This window comes from Colletotrichum fioriniae (assembly GCF_027942845.1).
Source record: "Colletotrichum fioriniae strain IMI 355084 chromosome Unknown scaffold_12, whole genome shotgun sequence".
Classification (NCBI taxonomy): domain Eukaryota; kingdom Fungi; phylum Ascomycota; class Sordariomycetes; order Glomerellales; family Glomerellaceae; genus Colletotrichum; species Colletotrichum fioriniae.
In genome coordinates, this window is record NW_027076848.1 from 1,924,470 (window position 1) to 1,945,100 (window position 20,631).

At 50.4% G+C, this 20,631-nt stretch overlaps 6 protein-coding genes and 1 non-coding gene across 7 annotated transcripts; 4 read left to right on the forward strand and 3 right to left on the reverse strand.

Annotated features, from left to right (window-relative positions):
- Window positions 1-482: 482 nt before the first annotated feature.
- On the forward strand, window positions 483-1,631 carry N0V96_009748 (uncharacterized protein; the record flags this gene model as incomplete). The annotated part of the gene is made up of 1 exon (XM_065758740.1): window positions 483-1,631. One exon carries the CDS (start codon window positions 483-485, stop codon window positions 1,629-1,631), a length of 1,149 nt encoding a protein of 382 aa, XP_065612805.1.
- A 454-nt stretch (window positions 1,632-2,085) lies between these two features.
- Window positions 2,086-3,115, forward strand: N0V96_009749 (uncharacterized protein; the record flags this gene model as incomplete). Its single annotated transcript, XM_053190420.2, has 4 exons — window positions 2,086-2,166; window positions 2,226-2,438; window positions 2,490-2,966; window positions 3,017-3,115. 4 exons carry the CDS (start codon window positions 2,086-2,088, stop codon window positions 3,113-3,115), a joined length of 870 nt encoding a protein of 289 aa, XP_053052350.2.
- A 3,894-nt stretch (window positions 3,116-7,009) lies between these two features.
- N0V96_009750 (uncharacterized protein) lies at window positions 7,010-8,314 on the forward strand (the record flags this gene model as incomplete). Its single annotated transcript, XM_053190422.2, has 1 exon — window positions 7,010-8,314. The coding sequence occupies one exon, from the start codon at window positions 7,010-7,012 to the stop codon at window positions 8,312-8,314; it is 1,305 nt and encodes a 434-aa protein (XP_053052352.1).
- A 571-nt stretch (window positions 8,315-8,885) lies between these two features.
- N0V96_009751 lies at window positions 8,886-8,967 on the reverse strand. The gene has a single exon. It is a non-coding gene; the product is annotated as a tRNA-Trp (tRNA).
- Window positions 8,968-9,672: 705 nt separating this feature from the next.
- N0V96_009752 (uncharacterized protein) lies at window positions 9,673-10,545 on the reverse strand (the record flags this gene model as incomplete). Its single annotated transcript, XM_053190423.2, has 3 exons — window positions 9,673-9,750; window positions 9,907-9,912; window positions 10,159-10,545. The coding sequence occupies 3 exons, from the start codon at window positions 10,543-10,545 to the stop codon at window positions 9,673-9,675; spliced, it is 471 nt and encodes a 156-aa protein (XP_053052353.2).
- Window positions 10,546-12,269: 1,724 nt separating this feature from the next.
- Window positions 12,270-13,316, reverse strand: N0V96_009753 (uncharacterized protein; the record flags this gene model as incomplete). Its single annotated transcript, XM_053190425.2, has 3 exons — window positions 12,270-12,804; window positions 12,871-13,084; window positions 13,142-13,316. 3 exons carry the CDS (start codon window positions 13,314-13,316, stop codon window positions 12,270-12,272), a joined length of 924 nt encoding a protein of 307 aa, XP_053052355.2.
- A 5,425-nt stretch (window positions 13,317-18,741) lies between these two features.
- Window positions 18,742-20,428, forward strand: ASD1 (aspartate-semialdehyde dehydrogenase-like protein; the record flags this gene model as incomplete). Its single annotated transcript, XM_053190426.2, has 2 exons — window positions 18,742-20,340; window positions 20,399-20,428. 2 exons carry the CDS (start codon window positions 18,742-18,744, stop codon window positions 20,426-20,428), a joined length of 1,629 nt encoding a protein of 542 aa, XP_053052356.2.
- Between the last annotated feature and the right edge of the window lie 203 nt (window positions 20,429-20,631).

Genomic DNA, 20,631 nt, shown 5'->3' on the forward strand with positions numbered 1-20,631 from the left:
GAATTGACAGACTGGAGGGTTGGAAAGGTGAGGTATTGTATACTACGGAGAGTAAGGTACGGGGCTACTTCGTGGAACTTCCAGCTCACCCAAAACGCCTAAGGTGGGTTTCGCTGACAGGGGTAGCGGAGCTGGCGACGGGCAGCTACAGGCTGGTCACGTGCAAGAGTCTCTGCCAGCAGTATCATAGACCCCACCAGGTCTTATCACTATGGGTTCTGATTGGATACTGCCGCCAGCTTTGAGGAAGGAGCACTAGAAATTCATGAGCGGGAAGGAGCGGTACGTACTTACCGGACGAAGAAGGTACGTATTTTATTCAGATACCCCTCCATCGCGGGGCACAATGACTTTACTGCATTTTTGGTCATATCGAATTTTCGTACCTTAGTCCGAACATCTTCAATATCGGAGCAAACCTCCGCCTTGACCACCGCCACCGAAGCCTGCAAGGTGTTTGCGAGACACACAGGCTCAACAACATGGCTTCCTCAAGCTCCTCCACTACACCAGCAGCTTTGAATGCTTTATCAGACACAGCTGTCGCCTTGATGCAGCAGTTGGAGGCTGTCCTCCAGAACATCAATGGTGGCAAAGACACCCCCCAGCAGACTGATACCTCGTCCGTCGATGCCTTCGCTCTTGCCCGTGATTCAGCTTCGCTGATCAAGGCGCACTCAACCAAAATCTCCGTCCTCATCATCAACGAGCCCTTTACACCCTCGGCCATCATCAAAGTCCTCCGAGAACTCGTCAGCGGCCCGATTCCCGGCATCGCCACCGCGGGCCAGGCTTGTGACGCAGACCGATACACGACTACTGTGCGGAAGGACTTGGCTTGGAAATGTTACACAGTATTGAAAGAGCTCCGCGGTCTGGTTGAAAAGATCCCCAGGGATGGCAAGATTCTGTCAACGGCGCAAAAGTCAGGCTCCACGGGTGCACCTGGCAAGGGTAGCATGGCCGCCACCGGTGTTATTTGGTCGGCCTGCGACGATCTGGTGCAGTTTTCCACGGGCGGTATTGGTGGCTGTTTCATCAAAAAGGTTGAAGAGTTCAGGGCGACGCTGAAGGATGTCATGGAGGAGCTCAAGGAGTGGGGTGATGAGGAGCCAGAAGACGACGAAGACGACGATGACAACGACGACGAAGATAATGATAATGCTGTAAACGATGCGGACCATGACTCAGCTCTGGGTTCCATGATGCCCTCGGCGCAGGAGATGATTGACGACATGATGGCGAATCAGGGCACGATTCCTCGCGACGACCCCGACAAGATCCGTGACCGTCTCGAGTCCTGTCTGAAGCGCGTGAGACTGACAACGCTGCTCTATCAGGCCATCATCAAGCGACGACTCAAGACACTACCATCGCTTCCGGCCGAGAAATCCGATATCCCCAAGCGCCTGGACGAGTCGATGCGGGTCCTCAGGAAACTCCCGCACGTGTTCGACGAGCTTGCCGGCGCATTCTACGAGCTCTCACCTGACGAAATCGATCGAGTAATGAAGCTGTGCTTCGATGAGATCGTTGGGCTGTCGGAACTTCTGAAGGCACCTTGGACCGGTGAAAGCGACGAGTTTTCTCAGTGGGTTGGCAAGTTCCAGGCTGAAATCAAAAAGGGTTGAGCCGCCCGATTCAACCTGCACACACAACCATGGGTTCGTATTCAGCTACACACGGGAGCTAGCGCGGCCTCGCCCTTCATCCGCCACTTCCACGCGGGCGTAGACTTGCGTTGCGTCCTATGAAGGCCTGGTTGACGAGCATGAAACATGTTCATTTCGCCTTACTTCATAGCTGCGACAAGACTTTGATTGGTCAGTTGACGCTAAGCTGACCGTCACTCGCTGGTCGTGAGGGTGCCAAGCTAAGACATGGTGACTTGGAGTCTTTGAGGGGAAACATCACCTGTTGGTGTGGGGGAGCAGCGCGGTCACGAGAAGACGGCCAGTCATCCGTTGCTTTGTGTAAATACTGCACATGGCCTGCCAGCCACCTGCCTGGTTACAGCACGCCGTAGATACAGCCTTTATAAAGTCTCTGAGCCCCTATAGCAGAGATGAATATTATAGTCAAGATATGCACACAGAGATGGATCCGGAAAGGGGACCAGGCAATGCTCCAGGCGTGCCCAAGAGCGACCGCGGTCTCAAAATTGCAGTACGATTCACTCAACCTTCTTCTGCTTAACGTGATCATCTCGGGCTGACGCCGTCTAGATTATCGCTGTGACCTTGAGCAGCAAGATTGCGCACATCGCCACCGATATCTTGACCCTTCCATACAACCGCTTTTATCAGCAAAACACCCTGCTACCGATATTGGCCATCGCCAAAGCTGTCGAAGATCGCGAATCCGATGAGGAAATTTCAGCACAACTCAAGCGATGGCGAGATAGAAAGTTGAGCGAATTTCAACTCGTACAGGTTGCTGTAAGTCTCCAACGCCCTCGCTTTGCGCGATCCCATACTCACCCCTCACAGAGCACCTTGATCTCAGCCGCCGTCATCGGTTGCTTTTCATGGCCGCCTCCCGACTCATTGCACTGGCTCAGTCCAGCCTTTTGGCACGCGAGCATCTCCTTCTCCCTCTTCTCCATCCTCCTCGCTGCTTCGGAGCAGTTCATCTTTCAGACTCTTCATCGATCCCCGACGCCGCGCAACGTTGACAAAGACCTCGCCATGATCCTTTATATACGTCGCAGCAGGGCCGTCGAGCCCATGCACTCGCCACTTGAAGAGGTGCCTCCCATCCCGCAGATCCGTGCCATCAAGATCAAGAAGAAGGGAGGGTGGATCCCAAAAGAGATGCCATTTGTAGAGGTTCGGTGGAACATGATCTTCACATGGCAGGCGCCCATGATGTTGATGGCGTACTCGGCCATTTGCTTCCTCGGCGGGTTGACAGTATACGTTTGCGCGCCGTTGTATGACGGCCAGGGATGGGTTGGAGCAAGCAAGGTTTGATCTCCCGCTTCCATCTTGTTCACGAACATCACTGACCAAACCAGGCCGCCGTGTTTTACCTCGTCAGCTTCTTTTTGTGTGGCATCACATTCATCTGGTGCGCATTTTGGGCATATCGGTTTGTCGACTTGGAGGATCCCTAGATGCTTCGGCCGCCGCGGCAGGCAACTCGAAAAGGCATGAAGATGATGTGAGTTGGGGTAAGATGCTGTAGGTGCCATCCGATGCTAGCCACACAGTCGCCGAATGACTCACGCCGTCCCTGTAACACACCTTGGTTGGCGACGATTTAAACTGTACTGAAGTACTTTATAACAGCACTTTAGACACATCACCAGATAGACTCATCCTCTTAATTTAGAAACCAATTTTGACAGCATACACGCACTATTCTATTCAGCCTGCTATCTCACATCTGTCACAAATAATTCAATAAGACATTGAATAAAAATGTCTTGCCCCATTGAAGAAATTGTCAAACACTATGAATTTGATCCCTCAATCATTCAACGCATCGCAAAGCGAACATCCAAACCTGCGCTTTCAATTGAGCCCCCAAACCCGAATTGGCCACAACAGTTCCAAGAGATCCAGTCTCTTATAAAGAACGCTGTCGGTCCTGTAGCCGTTAGCATAACTCATGTCGGCTCGACATCGGTGCCAAATCTTCCCGCCAAGGACGTTATCGATATCGATCTTGCCGTTGAAAATCCGTCGGATGAGGACGCCTACGCGCCCGCACTTGAGAATGCAGGGTTTCAGTTCCTCATACGCGAGCCTGAGTGGAACGAACATCGCTTCTTCGCCATGCACAAGCCGTACTCCTGCAATTTGCATGTCTTCAAGGTCGGGACTGCGGAGTTGGCGAGGCATCTCATCATGAAGGAGTGGTTGATTGAACATGACGATGACAGGGATCTGTATGCGAAGACCAAAATGGAGGCCGCAGGTGTGAGTAACTCACTGGGTGAGACAGTGGGGGAGTATAACTTTAGGAAAGAGAATGTCATCCGTGCTATCCTCGAACGGGCATTCAAGGCAAAAGGATATCTTCCGTAAGTTGACAGGTCTGTCGTTCAAGGTGAGTTAGTGTAGGTGCGTTGCCGAAGGGCAAACAACAAGTGGGAGAAATGTTCCAACAAGACATAGCGACTCCATAGTGTATACTCACATGATGTGCGAGGGAATATACAATAAGCGCAGGTAATAGATAGATCGCTTCCGATACGGCAGGCGACTGGAAACAAGATTGACGTTGAGTTCTTTCTACCTCCCGTATTTCTCTGTGACTCACTCAGTCATAAGTCTCCCCTTGGGCCCGTCCTCCGTCTCACTTATTCCCTTCAACTCGCTTCGACAGTAAGCTTTTCACTCCCTTTCATCTCTCACTTCAACTTCTCACAGAAGCAGAAGTTGGGCACTCCTCAGTCCAGGTGAGTAAAGTGAAATCTCATCTGATCCTTCTCATCTATCCGGTTCCTCCGAATCACATCAAGCAAACATCGAAGCCGGTCCAGGAAGACGTCAAAATACAGTCTGAAGCCAGGCAGCTTGGATAAAGCGCCTGCGCAATACAATCTCAGAGACATATGACGTGAATGAGTTCGACGACTGATGCAGGATGCGAAAGAATCCGATATCTCTGCAATAGGCTTTAGTTAATCGAGCATCTTAACCTAGGAGCGATAAGACCGAATCTTCGAGGACTGCCGCATGTTTGTTCGCGTCTTTAGTAAGATTCTGGATGGCGTTGCTGAGAATGTGTTGGACGGGCTCTACTTCTTATTGCCATTAAAGCGCGAGTAGCCTTACACCTTCGATGCCCTTTTGCAACTTATTGGTCATTACCTCTCCTTTATGGCCGAAATCAAGACTCCCCGCTATAATGCGCACCGTCTGGTCTCGTATACGACACTCATTCAGTACCGGGAGGCCTTTCAGTTTCTGGGTTGCCCCGAAGGACGGCAGGCGTGGCATCGAGCCGCCTCCGGCACGCCATGTTTGGAAGGGCTTGTGCTATACGCCCAGACTCCTTGGGCCCTCAGCTAACGACGAGGTCAAACCTAATGGACTTCTCTTCTTAACTTGGGAAGATTGCCATCTCTTTCGCGGCCAACAGAAAGGAAAGCGGACCGTCCGTTCTCACATCCCAATCTCAACAAGAAAGGGGGCAAGGAAACTGAAAGTGCTGGCCAGATTTACGCATCAGCTCCCATCAGCACCAGGTCAGATTGGGACTTTCAGTTCCGCACCATCTACTTGTCATTGGTCTCTGGCAGGGAGTGTTTGTAGAGTTTTTGACAATTAACGATCTTTTTGATTCTAAACTAGATCGAACCTCGATTAAAACCGAATTCCTTAACAAACCTGTACTTCTTGTAGGGACTATAAATAGCCTGGGGCTTAATAATAACTATTATCATATACTGGCTACTTCTTTTACTAATGAGACCGAACTTTGCAAAGAATAGAAGGGATAGCCTAAGTGGATATATGTTTTTTTACAATATCCGCCGCTTAAGTATAATAATATTATTTTAAAGCTCTTAGAAATAATTACACTTGAATATTTATATCGTACGAACTAGATCTGCTAATTCTCGAGCGCTTTTTTATTAACCCTATTTTATTAACCGATACGTCTGCTACCGCCCTTGACCAAGAGGCTAGGAGGAGTAAGACTAAGGGGTTCTTATAAAACGAGATTACGTCTAGAGTTTCGCTAGATAAACTTCCTACTAGAAGAATCCTCGAGACGTATGGACCAGAGTTAAATACTTTCTTCCGGCAGTACATACGTGCCGATTCACGATATGCTATGCTGACCAGTGACGCGAGAAGAAGAGAAAAACCGTGACCGCATGCTTCGCCAGAAATCATTCCTTGTCCTGAGCAAAGAGATGATTTGGCTCTATCAAAAGGAGTTGAGCAGACACAATCTTGACGTACTCGCTCCGTACGGCTTAGCCGATTCAGTCAAGTCCAAATGGCTCTTGATTCCATGACCATGTTAGAGAAACGTCGCCTTTGACGGAAGCTTGGAGTATCACCCGCTGGGTTCAACCGTTCTATTTTCATCTTACAGTGCCCTCTCAAGAGCTGCGACAAGAATCCATGTTGTCTGTGTCAAGATTCCACATGCATCAATCTGATCATGCTATCTTCCAAACGTGGCTTAGAGCTCGCGTCAAAGATTACACCCAGTGCCTGAACAAAAAGAATAAGACCAATGATGTATACCTTCTCGTAATTTGCTAAAAGTCATCATGTTGTTGGTATGGTCAATAAGAGGGAGGCTCATCGCCAACTTTGATTCCCTATCTCTATCTAATGACAATTATAGGGGTCTATGACTAACACCAGTAAGCCCGCCTACTTCTACCGATCTTCTCGGTCTGTACAAGTCCGACACAGAATGTCTTGTCACGTTCACAAGTAATACGGAGCGGTCGTACAATACTGTATTTGGCCGAATGTGACAGCTATGACCCACCCTTGATAGCTAGTAGCGGCGAATACGCGACAGTTCGGTATGACCGTTGCGGTTAGTGAGCCTCTCAGCTGTCCGAAGGCCGAAGGTCTTAACAGGACCGAACCGGTGATTTCTTGAATAGTCCGAAGTGTTTCACAGCTATTTCTCCTCATGCTTACAAGCGGCGCGCTTGACTCGGAGCAACCAATGGAAGGCAAAAGCTGGCTGGTGCGACCACCGCCACACGGGAGTCGGCTCCTAGTCTTGACGTCACTAATGCCACAGCGCTCTCGTAAAGCCCGAAATGGATGTCGGCTTGCGGGCCACAGCCATCGCCGAGTTCTCGCGTCCATCGAGATGCCACCACCGTGTACATCGCGACGCATATCGAGAACAACGTTTCAATTCATATCCTACCTACTAATACTATAGATACCCTTCATCGCCCAACAGGTCTAGCCAACAGCGCGACTATTCCAAGCACGCTACTACTCCAAGTAACACAATTTCCAAACAATCTCATCAGTACGCCAACCTACTATCCAACTACAACACTCCCAATCACATGTCTTCCCTTCGAGTTCTAATCTCAGGTGGAGGCATTGGCGGCCCGGCCCTTGCATTCTGGTTGGCGAAGCTTGGCCACGATGTAACCATCCTTGAGCGATCCCCTTCTCTTCGCGTTCAGGGCCAACAAATTGACCTTCGAGGCCAAGGAGTTACTGTTGTGCGTCGCATGGGACTCGAAGGTCTTATCCGCGACAAGGTGGTCAATGAAGCTGGCATCAGATTCGTCAATGGCAAAGGAAAGACACAAGCTACCTTTGAAGCAAACAAGTCTGGTGTTGGCAAGCAGGGCTTCACATCAGAATTTGAGATTATGCGCGGCGATTTGGTTCGGCTGCTTTTCGATAAGACGACTGCACTTGGAGTGAAGTACATTTTTGGTGTCAAGATCGAGTCGTTCGAACAGGATGCAGGCTCGGTGACGGTCCACCTGTCAGACGGAACCACGGACACATTCGACCTGCTGGTCGGAGCTGATGGTCAGGGATCCAAGACGAGACGACTCATGCTCAGCCCCGGCGAGAAGGACCCGTTCCATCCTCTTGGCGTGCATATGGCCTTTTACACCGTCCCGAAATGGAAGACGGACGACAACTACGCCACGGTCTGCGTGTGTCCCAAGAAGCGTGTGCTCTTTTCCAGAAACGACAATCCTGAAACAACTCAGGCATACCTCGCCGTGTGTCCACCAGATAAGGAGACGGAGAAGCTTCTCATCGAAACGGAAAGAAGCCGTGATCTCGTACGGCAGAAGCAGGTGTGGTCAGAGCTCTTCAAGGATGCTGGCTGGCAAGCAGACCGCTTTTGCGATGCGCTCAACGAAGATGGTGTTTCCAACGACTTTTACTGTGTCGAAATTGGACAGATACGCATGGGCAAGTGCTACAAGAATCGCGTGGCCCTTCTTGGAGATGCGGGATATGCACCCAGCGTCTTGACGGGCCGGGGCACAACATGCGCGTTCATCGGTGCCTACGTGCTCGCTGGCGAGATATCAAAACACTGCTCGGGGTCGTCAGGAAAGGCGACCGACGGTATTCCTGCCGCCCTCGAGTCGTACAACAATGAGATTTTGGAGCTTATGAAGGAAGTTCAAGACATTGGTTTCAAGCCGTCCTGGATCTACCCCAATTCTTCATGGGTTATTTCAATTCTCTACACGATCTTGTGGTTGGTGTCGACTTTGAGGATCGACAAGATTCTTCAGCGACTCCAATCAGATGATGTGCCGGGCTGGCAACTTCCTGACTATTCTGGGCTTGCGTACGACGACGAGAAGGAAGCCAAGAAACTTGCTCATTGAATGGAATTGTGGGTAAGCGAGGATGAGTTATCTCGCTGTGTCGCGTTCTGACTTGGGTTGGCGTTTTTCGGGACTCAGCGGATTGAGGATTTGTACCATTGAGTTTGTAATCTCATACCTTAGCTTCAGTCATATTGACCACTGTATATGTTGGTGTTTAATGATTGATTAAAAGTGACACAATGGTATGGGGAAGCAAGAGTTTCCTGGGCCCAGCTTACCAGAGACAGTGCCGTGGTACAGCTGTAGCCTCCGGGCCACGGCGAATGTTGCCACCACTCTTTATCGGGTGAAACGTACACAACTTAGCAACCGAAACGACTCTATGAAGATTTTGGCTTCTGAGATCGGCTTTTTGTGATTTTGCAAAAAGCGAATGGGGTGTCGGCTGTCAGGTGTAACAGGCAGTTAGGCTGGATCCACTTTTGGTTTCCCAGAGTAAGAGCACATACGCATGCGTTGTCCTTCGCCGTCCCCAGACAAAAATCATCACAGTACCACCAACTCACAAAAATAGGTTCCCAGGACTGCATGAATAGATTCATGCAGAACAGGGTACGCTGTGAGGTATTGAACCACACCCGATTTGAACGGATAACCTTTCGATAGAGCCTGAGCTGGAGTCGAACGCGCTACCGTTGCGCCAGCGGTCCTTGTTGCGACACCACGTGAGTTGAGCGACTAGGACGGTTCCAACAAGTAGAGCGGAGACGGGAGCGGGGCACACAACCTCAATGGATTCCATATGCATATGTGCGGGTCGCAAACATGTGGTTTTGACTAGAAGAACCCTACATGATTTTTTTTCTTGAATCATTCCACCCAGATGCCTATGGACAGTATTTCCTTATAGGAACTAATACGCACTGGTACACTGACCAACTTCTAGCCATTGAGACCTTAGGCAAAAGGTAGGTAGGGCAAATATATGCGGAGTTGTCATCTCTCTTTCCACATTGTTGCTCACACAAGAAGCGAGACCACCCTATCTTCTACCAAAGAGAAGCAAGGTAACCTACAAAGACAGAATCTGCCAACCACGTTCTCGCGCACACTATTCCCATTGGCTTTTAGGTTTTGTTAGCATAGTTCAAGTGATTTTCATGTATTACTGCAAAAACGAGGAAAAAAAGACTTGTTGCTGTCCTGGTAGCTAACTTCGTCACTTTAGTTAGAAAATGCGTGATACTTAAACCATGGATATTGACCTTGAAGACTCTTATTTGCGATGAAGTGAAGTTACGTCGTTGCCCATGGATTGTAATACACACGTCACATTCGAGACCATTGAGGACATATTTATTCTTGAAGCAGACCCTTTTAAGTTCTTAGCGTCACTTTCATGATCTTCTCGATCATTACTCGTGAAGGCCAATATGCTTGGGCTTCCGTCCTGCGGCTAGCCTGATGTAGCTGATGTAGCAAATCACCGACGCCTGATAGAAACGGTACATGGCTTCGTCTCATATTCAATGATGGGGTTGCTAGGCTTGAAGCTTGCATGATTAGGAACAGTAGCTGTAGAGTAATTGTAATGTGCAAGACCGAAAGAGAAGCTTGAGACTTTTGGCAAATCATCATCATCCATTCACATTAGACTGAGTACATTGCATTAGCTGCCAATTGTATTTGCTAGCGACAACTAAAATTTTGTGTCTTTACGCCGTGGCATGACTCTACTAGAATAATCGCCAGCAGAAGGAACCATCTGAATGCAAGAGACGTTCTTCTTGTTGGCGCTTCGGCCCTTTAAGGAAAAAGGTTGGTTCAAGCCACTGGGCCACCTAGTACTCCTCATCTCACTGAGGCTTACACTAGGAAGAAGTAGATTTCTTGTCGCCTACTTTGTCAAGACTCTCCGGTCTCTCATTGGCAGGAGTGCCAAGGCTTTGCTTGTCGCCTGCCTCGTCTGCTTTGCTCTTGTTGTCCTCGGTGGAAGATGAAGAGCTTTCCTTGTCACCGGTTTCGCTTTCATCATCTGTGCTCCTGGAGGTCTGCTTAGAGTCGAAAGTGTAGCTCGTGTCCAGTGGCTGGTCATCGGCTTCATGTAGGAACTTATTGGTTCTATCGTTGGCGTCTGCTTCTTCCTCCGTTCGCGGCGCGATGCGGATTGCTTGCCACCAATCGGCGTCTTTAGGTAGGTTTTTGTTCGTGTTACGGCGATTCTGATCTTTGTCGTCTTCGCCATCGTCGCCACCTCGACTGCCTCCTTTGGGGCCTTGAACGCTCATGTTGAAAATCGGGGGTTTGAGGAGAAACTGGAGCTTTTATGATGGTGGATTGGGATTCGAGTTGATATAGCTTTGAGGGTGAAGTGCATGCAAAACTTTTTCATACTGGGCTGCGAAATCATCCATCTTATAATACTATGTTTCCATATCCCAAATCGGAACACTAACATCTAGAAAGTGGACCAGCAGTTTACCCCATTCAACGTCGCATGAATAGTTCTTCTGTTCATCTGCTTTTCGTTTGTCCAGACACAATCGTCATCACTGGCGCCCCGGGACATCAACTATATTGGTCCCGTGTTACAACCTGATTACACAAGTGCAAGCCCTCCTCAGCTTGGCGACTTTTGGTGAAGTCAGTGTCATGTTAAAAACCTTGCACTTGATCCAATGAATACCTAGGTATGCAGGTGACACTATTTTCCTGTCATTGAACAAGTTCACCAAGGCCGTGGCTTTAGGCAATGTTTGCGTTAATCTTAGGTGGTTGCGGTGGCGTTTCTTTCTGCTGGCCCGTATCAAAGACAGAATCGCAGCACGAATGACAGAAAAGCTCGAACATGTCCCTTTCAATGTGCATCCAATGAATCAGGTTAAGAAGATCGCTTTGTACATAGTTGACTGCTGGTTACATGTATCTATCTTATCTCTTACTGCCTGAGATTGGAAAGCAGCCGGTGTGCCACGTGCAGCATACATGATGAGCAGGATTCTGTCTGGACATGGGTCATGAGATCATTAATCTATCTTGGCTAAGTCCTGTGAAAGGAAAAACAACGCTGCATGAATCAGTCGGTAAGTGTTCCCATGTCAAAGGAGAATGTTCATATATGTGCAGGCCTAGACAACCCCATGGTACACCACGTGACTAGGATTGTACTACTTCAAACTTTGTCCTCGCCCAGAGCCAAGTCTCAACTGTTCAATGGGGCTTTCTGCAGGTGTTTTGAAATTTTGAACTCTATCCACTCGAAACGCTAGAAATAGGGATCATTTGCACCGCCTTTGACGTGCAATTGTCGGCAGGTGACATTCGCCCGCTACATCGTAGACTAGAGCGTCAGATCCTTTGTCGGATGACATGCCTTAAGACTGCATGTTCACTGGAATCATTTGCTGCAACATGACTGAAAACCCACATACAAAAAAAGTAGATTTTGCATCGCAAAGCTGCCTTGAGGGCATATGCGTACACCAACGTCTGCTATTGACAATAGGATCAGAAACCTTTCTGTGATGCACCTCTCTGGAGCTTCCATAACCCTCTTCACAGTGGTCTTATAATACGTATATAGTACACTCTTGTGGCCCCTTCAGCAAGATGGCCCTTGCACTTCACAGATACTGACCCTGCAAGGAAGAGTCACTCATTGCTTATGTTGACAGAACTCAAATACCTGTAAGACAAGTCTTTGGGATTGAATGGCGTAAATTTGAATATAATTATGGAGGTGGTAGGATCTGGAGATGGCGCGCGCGAGCTTAATCACACGGGGTCAATGTTACAGTTCTTGATGATGGCCGTATCGCAACGTCTCTAAAACACCTCATAACCAAGGGTATTGGGGTTCTTAGCCTAAATATTATAAAGTTTCGAATTTGAATACAATCAATAAGCGAAGATAAAGTTCTTTCGGATCATCTCTTTGGTATCTTCCGGTCTGACGACTTCCCATCACATTCCTCCCTTCCTGAGACTTTGGTCCTCACTAGGGGTAGCTTTATCAAATGAGGCAAGCCAGCAGCCCGGCGATGAGAGCTAAGCTGACGCCCTGAACAGCAGCACCTGCCGTTGGAACTGTGCTCGGAGTCATTGTTGAGGTCATGGTAGCTCCCGTCATCGTTGAAGTCATGGTGGCGTTCATGCCTCCCGTCGCAGTGGCATTCTTCGGGGCCATGGCTGGCTGGTAACTAGCGCAGGTAGAGTTGGTAGAGATGGGGCAGCTGTCCTGAATGCAGATAGCCTGCAGTTGAGGACCCTGCTCTGGGATGGCCGTGGCAGGCGGGCTGCAGCGCATGCCAAAGAGTTGGTTCAAAGCCATACCGACTGCCTTGAGGTCGTCCTGAGCGACACCAAAGGAGGCAGCAGCCATGGCAACTTGGGTAATGAAGTAACCAAGCTCATTCTGGTCCAAGTCCATGAATTTGTGCACCTCGTACATGGAAGCAAAGCCGCTGTACTTGGGGAAACCGGTCATTCCGTATTGAGAACAGCCGAGAAGGGCACCGAAGAATTGGTACAAGTGAGTCAAAAGGAAGCTGAGTGAAAGCTCACGTTAGCTTTTTTTCTCCAGTGATGTACAGACCTGAGTGGGTTCAACTCACTATTGCTTGGACGTGTCATCGTTCGCAGGCATGTTCTTCATCAAAGGGGCAGCACCGCCGCCATCGAGGAAGTTGACAGACACACCAGAACTGCCGCCCCGGTTCGATGAGGCCAAGTCTCCGTTGAAGTAAGGAAGGAGGTTGACCTCAGCGCCATTGTACATGCCAGGTGCCAGGATACCATCGACCTTGATTCCGACATTCGGCATCGTATCTGGTTACACTCGTGTGAGTGGCAGGGGCCTTAAAATACAATGGCGGTGTGACTTACAATTTCCAATGACAACCGTGTTGACCAAGAGTGTGAGGAGCGTGTACTGGTTCGCACCAGTGTTATTCTTCAACAATGCCGTTGTGTAGTAGTCGCAAATGGGAGTGTCGGCAGGGCGTTGGGCAATGACGCCTGTGGCCACAGCCAGAGCAATTGCGATGTTTTTGCAGTACATGTTGAGTCGTCGAGACCGATTGTTGACTTGATGATGCGAGGTATCAGAAATAACTTGGCAAATATTTCCAACGCTCATCAACGAAGGGCGATGTCCGGCTTATAAGTGCGCAGTGAGCAAGGCTGAAAGGGCAGCCGACTTCCCCCATCGTCATTCGTCGGTAGCACTGCTGCCGTTTCTATCATTTGCCTCTCAAAGAATGTCAGTCAAATGAGACCAGTCGGGAAATGATGGTCTCGTCAAGCCTTGGCACTAGCCGTGACCAAGAGTTTAGAGCTAGCAGACAGCCAGGCACTAGCGCCGGGCCAGCCCAGATCCGGGGAGAACAATGTCCACGTCGGGATAGCAGCTTACATCTACGGAATTAGGTCTTTTCTTATTGGATGGCTGAAGCTGTTAAGGCCCCGGATTCTGGCTGTCCGAATAGTCTAAGCCAACGATCCGAATCCCGAGGGCCGGGAGCGTCAAGGGAGCCGCCAGACCGTTGTCTTACCCAGTGTTCCACGTTTCTGGGATCCCTACGTGGCATGTCAACAAAGGCAATGATCTGACGAACACGTCCCATCAGAGTTTCCATATTTTCCATCAAAGTAGAGCTGACCTTCGGATCAGTTCGTTGCCGGTACCTGTTTCCTCAGTTGATCAGCAGGAACCTATCCAGTTGGGCAGGGGACGGAGGAACTTTTATCTTCGACGGATAGATTGCGTCCCGACTTGGAGAATAGACAATTCCTCCTGGGGGACTGTGATTAGTCTTCTTGCAGCGTGCAACATGTTCCGCGTATCAGCCGTGACAGCCGTGACAGCCGTGACAGCCTAATACGTAGTTCTTGGCCCGCGTTCGTTAGGCCGACCCTCAAATTCATCCATTCACAAGACATCACCCAATGCATCAATCCAGAGGTATTTGTGGCCTATGATATGCGTACTTGGCATTCGAAGTGCTCGATCAGACTTCATTGTCAGACCGGAAGTATGGTATCGAAGTGCACAAAACCTGGGATTCCAACCAACTTGAAGAACAACAAACTTCCACAGCTCGGGTAGCTTCCGCGAGCTCCTTCAAACCCCTCAATCGCAGCCCACTAATACTATAGTCCAATCAGCTTGTGCCTAGTCCATGATACCGGGACCCCGAAGAGTCAATAGGCGAGACTAGCTTGTGCTTAGGTCCTCTACATGGGTAAGTCGGCACTTCTATGGATTTGTCACCGTCACGGCTGGCTTCAACTTCGTTGGTATGCATCCCCAAACTAGTTCCTGTCTGTACAATCCATCTTTCCTCCCATAGTTGCGGCATTAGAGACAGTCGCGCGACGTATGCTTGGTTCAAGGATGAGCGATGCGGTGGACCAACGTGGGAATCAACAAACGTAGATTGATGCGCTCGAGTTGCACTCTATCCAGTTTATCCAATCTACCTTATTCAGATATTGTTCACCTACAGAAACAGTGATATCGATTCCCGAGAGGGGAAAGAATGAAGAAACTAATAAGAGGATCTTTCGTGATGAGGACCATCCATCGGTGAGCGGGATCGTTCGTAAAACGCTACTCAGACTTACTCCAGTCGATCGACTGAAATCTCGCCGTAATTGATTGCCTATACGGGGTAGGCAGTCTAAGTACAGGTAAAGGAATTGGAAGCGGTCTTTCTGCCTGCCTACGGTACCTGTTGGGTGTCAATGGAGAGCTCCTGCGAAACTTTTGCCCAGGACGCTGAGAACATTTGATAGTACCAGTGGAACGAAAGCAAAAGGTCATAACGGCTCAAGAACAGATGAGACCCGGGTGAGAAAGCTGGATGTATTTGCCCGACGACCAATTACACTGATTTCCACCACGCGACTTGTGTGAAGCTATCCTCATGGCGTTAGAGGTAGCGACAAGACTGTGCGGACGCTACGCATCCTGACGCCATGATAAACGCCTTCCAGTAGCCAAATGGATTGGGGTAGGTATTATACCCGGGATATGTAGAAGGGCAGGCGTTGATGGGTCCGCCGAGGCAAATCGCAATCTCGAAGACGATCCTAAAGATAGGAGAGGCTGCAACAATAAGCCTTAATCACTTAGCTGTCTAATACTGACACCCTGTGCACTACCGGTCCACGGCGTGACTCTTTGCTAAGGGTGCAGTGCACGATATGGATCATTTGACAAGACGGTCCCACTTATTGGGCAGATGAAGCTCTGCAAATCAACAGGAAAGAATTACAGACGAGCTGCTCATCAGAAAAGAATATAGTGAGCTTACTTCCTTCGGTACTTCACACAGCTCTGGAACAGACGTGCTCAGTCATCAACCCACAAATGTCCAAATTTACAAGGACTCGCGGACAAAGATTTCAGACTCGGGCACTAAGTCGACGAACTCTGAGCAAGAGGAAGGTTGATGTGGATTTGGAAGAGCGAGTGGTCCGGACGAGAGTCTTCGGATGGAATAAGAAAAAGATAGAAAGGCAGAATGACCTAACCAGTGAGGGAAATTATCCATCTATTTAAAAACAGAAATTGTCGCCCGACCGGAGACTAATATCTGATTAAGTTTCTGAGAACCCCCGACCTAGCCGCCACACCTTGGTCTCGCTGGCCGGGCCAGGCTTGAATTTGGATCATTGGATGCACTGGGGAAGACAGGTATCTTTGATACTTTTGAATAACAAAAGTTAGTTGACCACGGCTTGCCCAATCGGTGTTTCTGATGGCCGCCAGCACTCAATGATGGAAGATGTAAAATACCCACGGCGCATATCATGGTTTATATCCTTAATCTTTGCGGATATCGAGTCATGCTATTCGACATCCGAGTGCCATACGAAGAGCTCATTTGCGACGAAGAAAAGCAATCTGCGCCATCCCTACATGACAAGACAATATCGCCAAGTGACAAAGGGTCAAGAGTGAATGCTTAGAATGGGGAACAGGTATGGATGAAGTATGCTGATGAGTAAGCGTGGCGGCTGTGGCGCGTGCAAGGTAATAGTCAATTATGGCAGTCTGAATTCTGCAGACAACGACCGCCGAGGACTTGTGCTTCTGGGTACATAGCTAACCTGGGTCTTGATACGGAGTAGTATTAGTTGATGTCGAGATGCAGGTGAAATTGCAAAGGGTTGGTGGGTGAGTTTGTGGGTTGTCTTCCTGTCGGGGGATGGCCGATGAGCGGAACGTCGACGAGAGTCGGTGGCTGGAGACACAGTACGTACCGTACCTTACTCAACCTACCTTAGCACGTTTAGGTAAGGTGAGTTGGAGGCATTGGAACCTAAGACTAATCCCCAAAAAGCGACGGACTTTTGAATAAAGTGGCGCAGATGATGCGATATGCGATTTGGTGGATCTGATAGGAGCGCCACAAACGTTTGGACAAATTAAGCTTAGCGGGTATCCTAGCTCGCCGAGGGTACGTATCTCGCCATCCACCCTTGTCTCCACGTGATGTCAGATGAGCACGGAGGCTCGGCAGTGGGTCTTTTGGCCCCCTGCGGGCCTCCTGGACTCTTGGAGCAATTCCCGCCTTTCTCGTCTTTCCGTCTCATTTCTGCCCTCATTCTGTCTGCCCACCCTGTATAGAATGCTGATGGGGGACATCACGACTTTACCAAACTCGTTGAGCCCCCCAAATACTCCGACTTCCATGCCCGATTCATCTCTGATTCTTTGGGGCCACTGCTGCCCACCTTCCGAACAGAGCCAAGAGGTCCTTGCGTCGACACGGCGATTTCCAACCCACAATGTCCACTCTGTCGATTAGCTCTCCCCCCTGAGAACCCCGGGCGAATAAGCGGATATTGGACTTCTTTCTACCGAGTACGGAGGAAAGACCCCGTAACTGGCTCTTTTTAACGTTGAACGTTATATAGTAGGTAACAACATTTACAGGGCACCGCACCCAGGACTGAGGAATGAAGAGCCACTGTTGAGTTTCAAATAGCTTACTTACTGTGCCATTCGGCTCATTGTCGCCGCCGGAACCTTGCGAAAGCGAGATGGGAATATCTGTCTCCGTACGTTTAAAATCTGAAAAACAACAATCTCACGAACCAAGCATGGATCGCGCGTCTTTCCAACCTCATATACGAGCTTCCTTGCCGGTCTACCGCCTCGTCAATCTTTTAAGCTTCATGCGGAGTTACATGTCTACGGAACCCAATATTGCTCAAAGCTGAGCAGCACTGCTGCAATCATAACCCGAGGTCAAGTCTCCGCAATTCATCTGCCGTCTCTGCAGCACCGAGTCAACAGCGTAGCTGCACGTTGTGCCGGTGCGAATCTGGGGTAGACCGTAGAATGCCCCGAGATTCCGGGACTTACAGCGCCTTGCCCGCTGCTGGTTCGTCTGGTCTCTTGCTTTCATGTCCCTGGCGAACGCTACGCAATGGGTCTGCCGTTCGTCTGAACAGTCTTTCCTCTTTCCTGGCTCACTCGGGCATCTTGCAGCGGACTATCCCCGACAATGTCTCCTTTTGTCCAGCGGACCAATTTCACCGTCAGCCCTTCATCTCCTCAAATGGTTATCCCATCACCTAGACAATTAAGATGACCGAGGAGACAATCCGCCGACAACCCGTCAGATGAGCACTTCTCATGTGGTCCAAACTACCACGGCAGGGCGTCGGCACCAAAGTAGAGTACCTCGAGCTGAAGTCCCCTCGGTCGAATTGTCTGCCACGAACTTCTAGCAAGCTTCTTTGAGCTTCGAATTAGTGTTGAACTTCCCCGCAATCATCACACTCCCCGTGCCATCATTATTGCGAGCGCGAGCAGCTAGTAGTTGTAAATGCCACTGTAACCTCGAATGCTTATTTCCAGATCCGCCATCCAATCGAGCAAAGATCAGGGACAACGTTCTTATGTAAATCCTACGGCACACGGCTGCAGCGGGTTCCTGCCAAGTCGTCCCGAATTCCCATCAATCATGCCTTTTCCCTGCTCTTCCTCCACCCGTCCGGAGCGGGACTTGGGCAAACCCTGGTTCCTAGAGCCCTGTCCCTCACCCTTTCCGCTTCACCCTTTCATGATCTATCTCGCGCAGCCACGGCGAGGAAGCCCTGGTCGCCGGCTCATGAAACAATCATTCCGCCAATCAACAAGCTGTTGCAATTTATCACGAGCCCTTGCAAGAGGTAACCTCTTCGGCGGACGCCCGCTCTTGGAAGTTGAAATCCCGCGAAAGAAACCAAGGGGCCTTCAGCAGTGAGCATGGCGAGAAACTGTCCCGGCCTCCCAAGATTTGCGCTGGCCGGGTGCCAAGTGCCAAGTCCAGACGAACTGTTCTTGACTTTATAACAAAGTCGATCACCCTCGTTCTAGACATCGAGGAGAAGGCTCTCTTGTTCTGTTACTGCTTGGCCTTATTCCAACTTCGTCCTCTCACTCATTCTAGTTTTCGCCAGGCAAGGGCAGCCCCTGTACAGCCAAAATGGCGTTCAACACTCTTCTTCAGGTTTTCTTCTTCACCATCCTTTCCTTCGCCTCCTCTGCTTTGGCCGCCTTCGGCGTTACCACCTCGGGTAGCAACTTCGTTGTCGATGCCGGCTCATCCAACACTCTCGTCTTCCAAGTTTCCAAGTCCAGCTGTGATATCAACTCCATCAAGTACCGTGGGAACGAGCTCCAGTATGCCAGCAAGGGCAGCCACATCAGCTCTGGTCTCGGAACCGCCACCGTCGAGGCCACCACTATCACGGCCAGCACCGGTAAGGTCATCAAGGTGACCTGCACCACCTCAACTCTTACACACTACCTCATTGTCAAGGAGGGCGAGGCCAACATCTACATGGCGACCTACATCACCGCAGAGCCAGACATTGGCGAGCTCCGCTGGATCTCGCGTCTGAACAAGGACACCCTCCCCAGCGAATACCCCTTCGGTGTTGTTTCCACCACAGCCGGCTCCAGCTCCACCGTCGAGGGCTCCGATGTCTTCGTCGTCAGCGGCCAGACCCGATCCAAGTTCTACTCCAGCGAGCGCTTCATCGATGACAAGGTCCGCTGTGTCTACGGCACCAGCCCCGAGGAGATTCACGTCTGTGTCTCTGTCGAGCCCAAGACTGGTTTCGAGCTCTCTTCCGGCGGTCCCTTCTTCCGCGACATTAACACCAACAACGCCGGTGACTCTACCAACCTGTACAACTACATGAACAGCAACCACGCCCAGACCGAGGCCTACCGTATGGGTCTGCACGGCCCTTACGTCCAGTCCTTCTCCCGCTCTGGCATCCCCAAGAACACCGACTTCAACTATGACTTCTTCAGCGAGCTCAGCCTCAAGGGTTACGTCGCTGCCTCCGGCCGCGGCACCGTCTCCGGCACCGCTTCCGGCATCACCGGCAGCTTCCAGCGTGTTGTTCACTGGTACAACGCCAACGCCCAGTACTGGACCTACGCCTCGTCCACCGGTGCCTTCACCTCCCCCTTGATGAAGCCCGGCACCTACACCATGGTCCTCTACCAGACCGAGTTCAAGGTTGCCACCAGCTCCGTCACCGTCTCGGCCGGCAAGACTACCACTGCCAACATCGCCAGCACCCTCGCTGCCCGTACTACCCTCTGGAAGATTGGCGAGTACGACGGCCAGCCTACCGGCTTCCGCAATGCCGACAAGCAGCTCCGCATGCACCCCTCTGACAGCCGCATGAGCAGCTGGGGTCCCCTCACCTACACCGTCGGCACATCTGCCGTCGGCGACTTCCCCATGGCCATCTTCACCGCCGTCAACAACCCCGTCACCATCAAGTTCAACCTCGCTTCCGCTCCTGGCGCTGCCACCCTCCGCATCGCCACCACCCTTGCCTTTGCCAGTGGCCGCCCCCAGGCCAAGGTGAACAGCTGGACCGGCCCGGCCCCTGCTGCGCCCACCAAGATCGACTCCCGTGGCGTTACTCGTGGTGCTTACCGCGGCCTCGGCGAGGTCTACGACGTTAGCATCCCTGCCGGCACCCTCGTTTCAGGAGCCAACACCATCACCATCAATGTCATCTCCGGCAGCAGTGGCGACACTTACCTGAGCCCCAGCGTCGTAAGTTTTCACTGGAGATAATTGGAATTATGAATGTTTATGCTAACTCCTGTCCTAGATCTTCGACACCGTCGAGCTCTTCCAGTAAGCGCATGCTGGTTCACATCCGGGACCAAATGCCTACATTTTCCTGCTTAAGACGCAGCAGAGTAGGCATTGCATCTGTGATGGTGTTGAAATGCGAAAACAAACACTTCCTCTGAGTCTTCACCGTATATATTCGACCTTTGGTCAACAGCACATATGCTTTCATCGTATATAATTCTGCAAAAAGCAGTCTACGTACCCGCG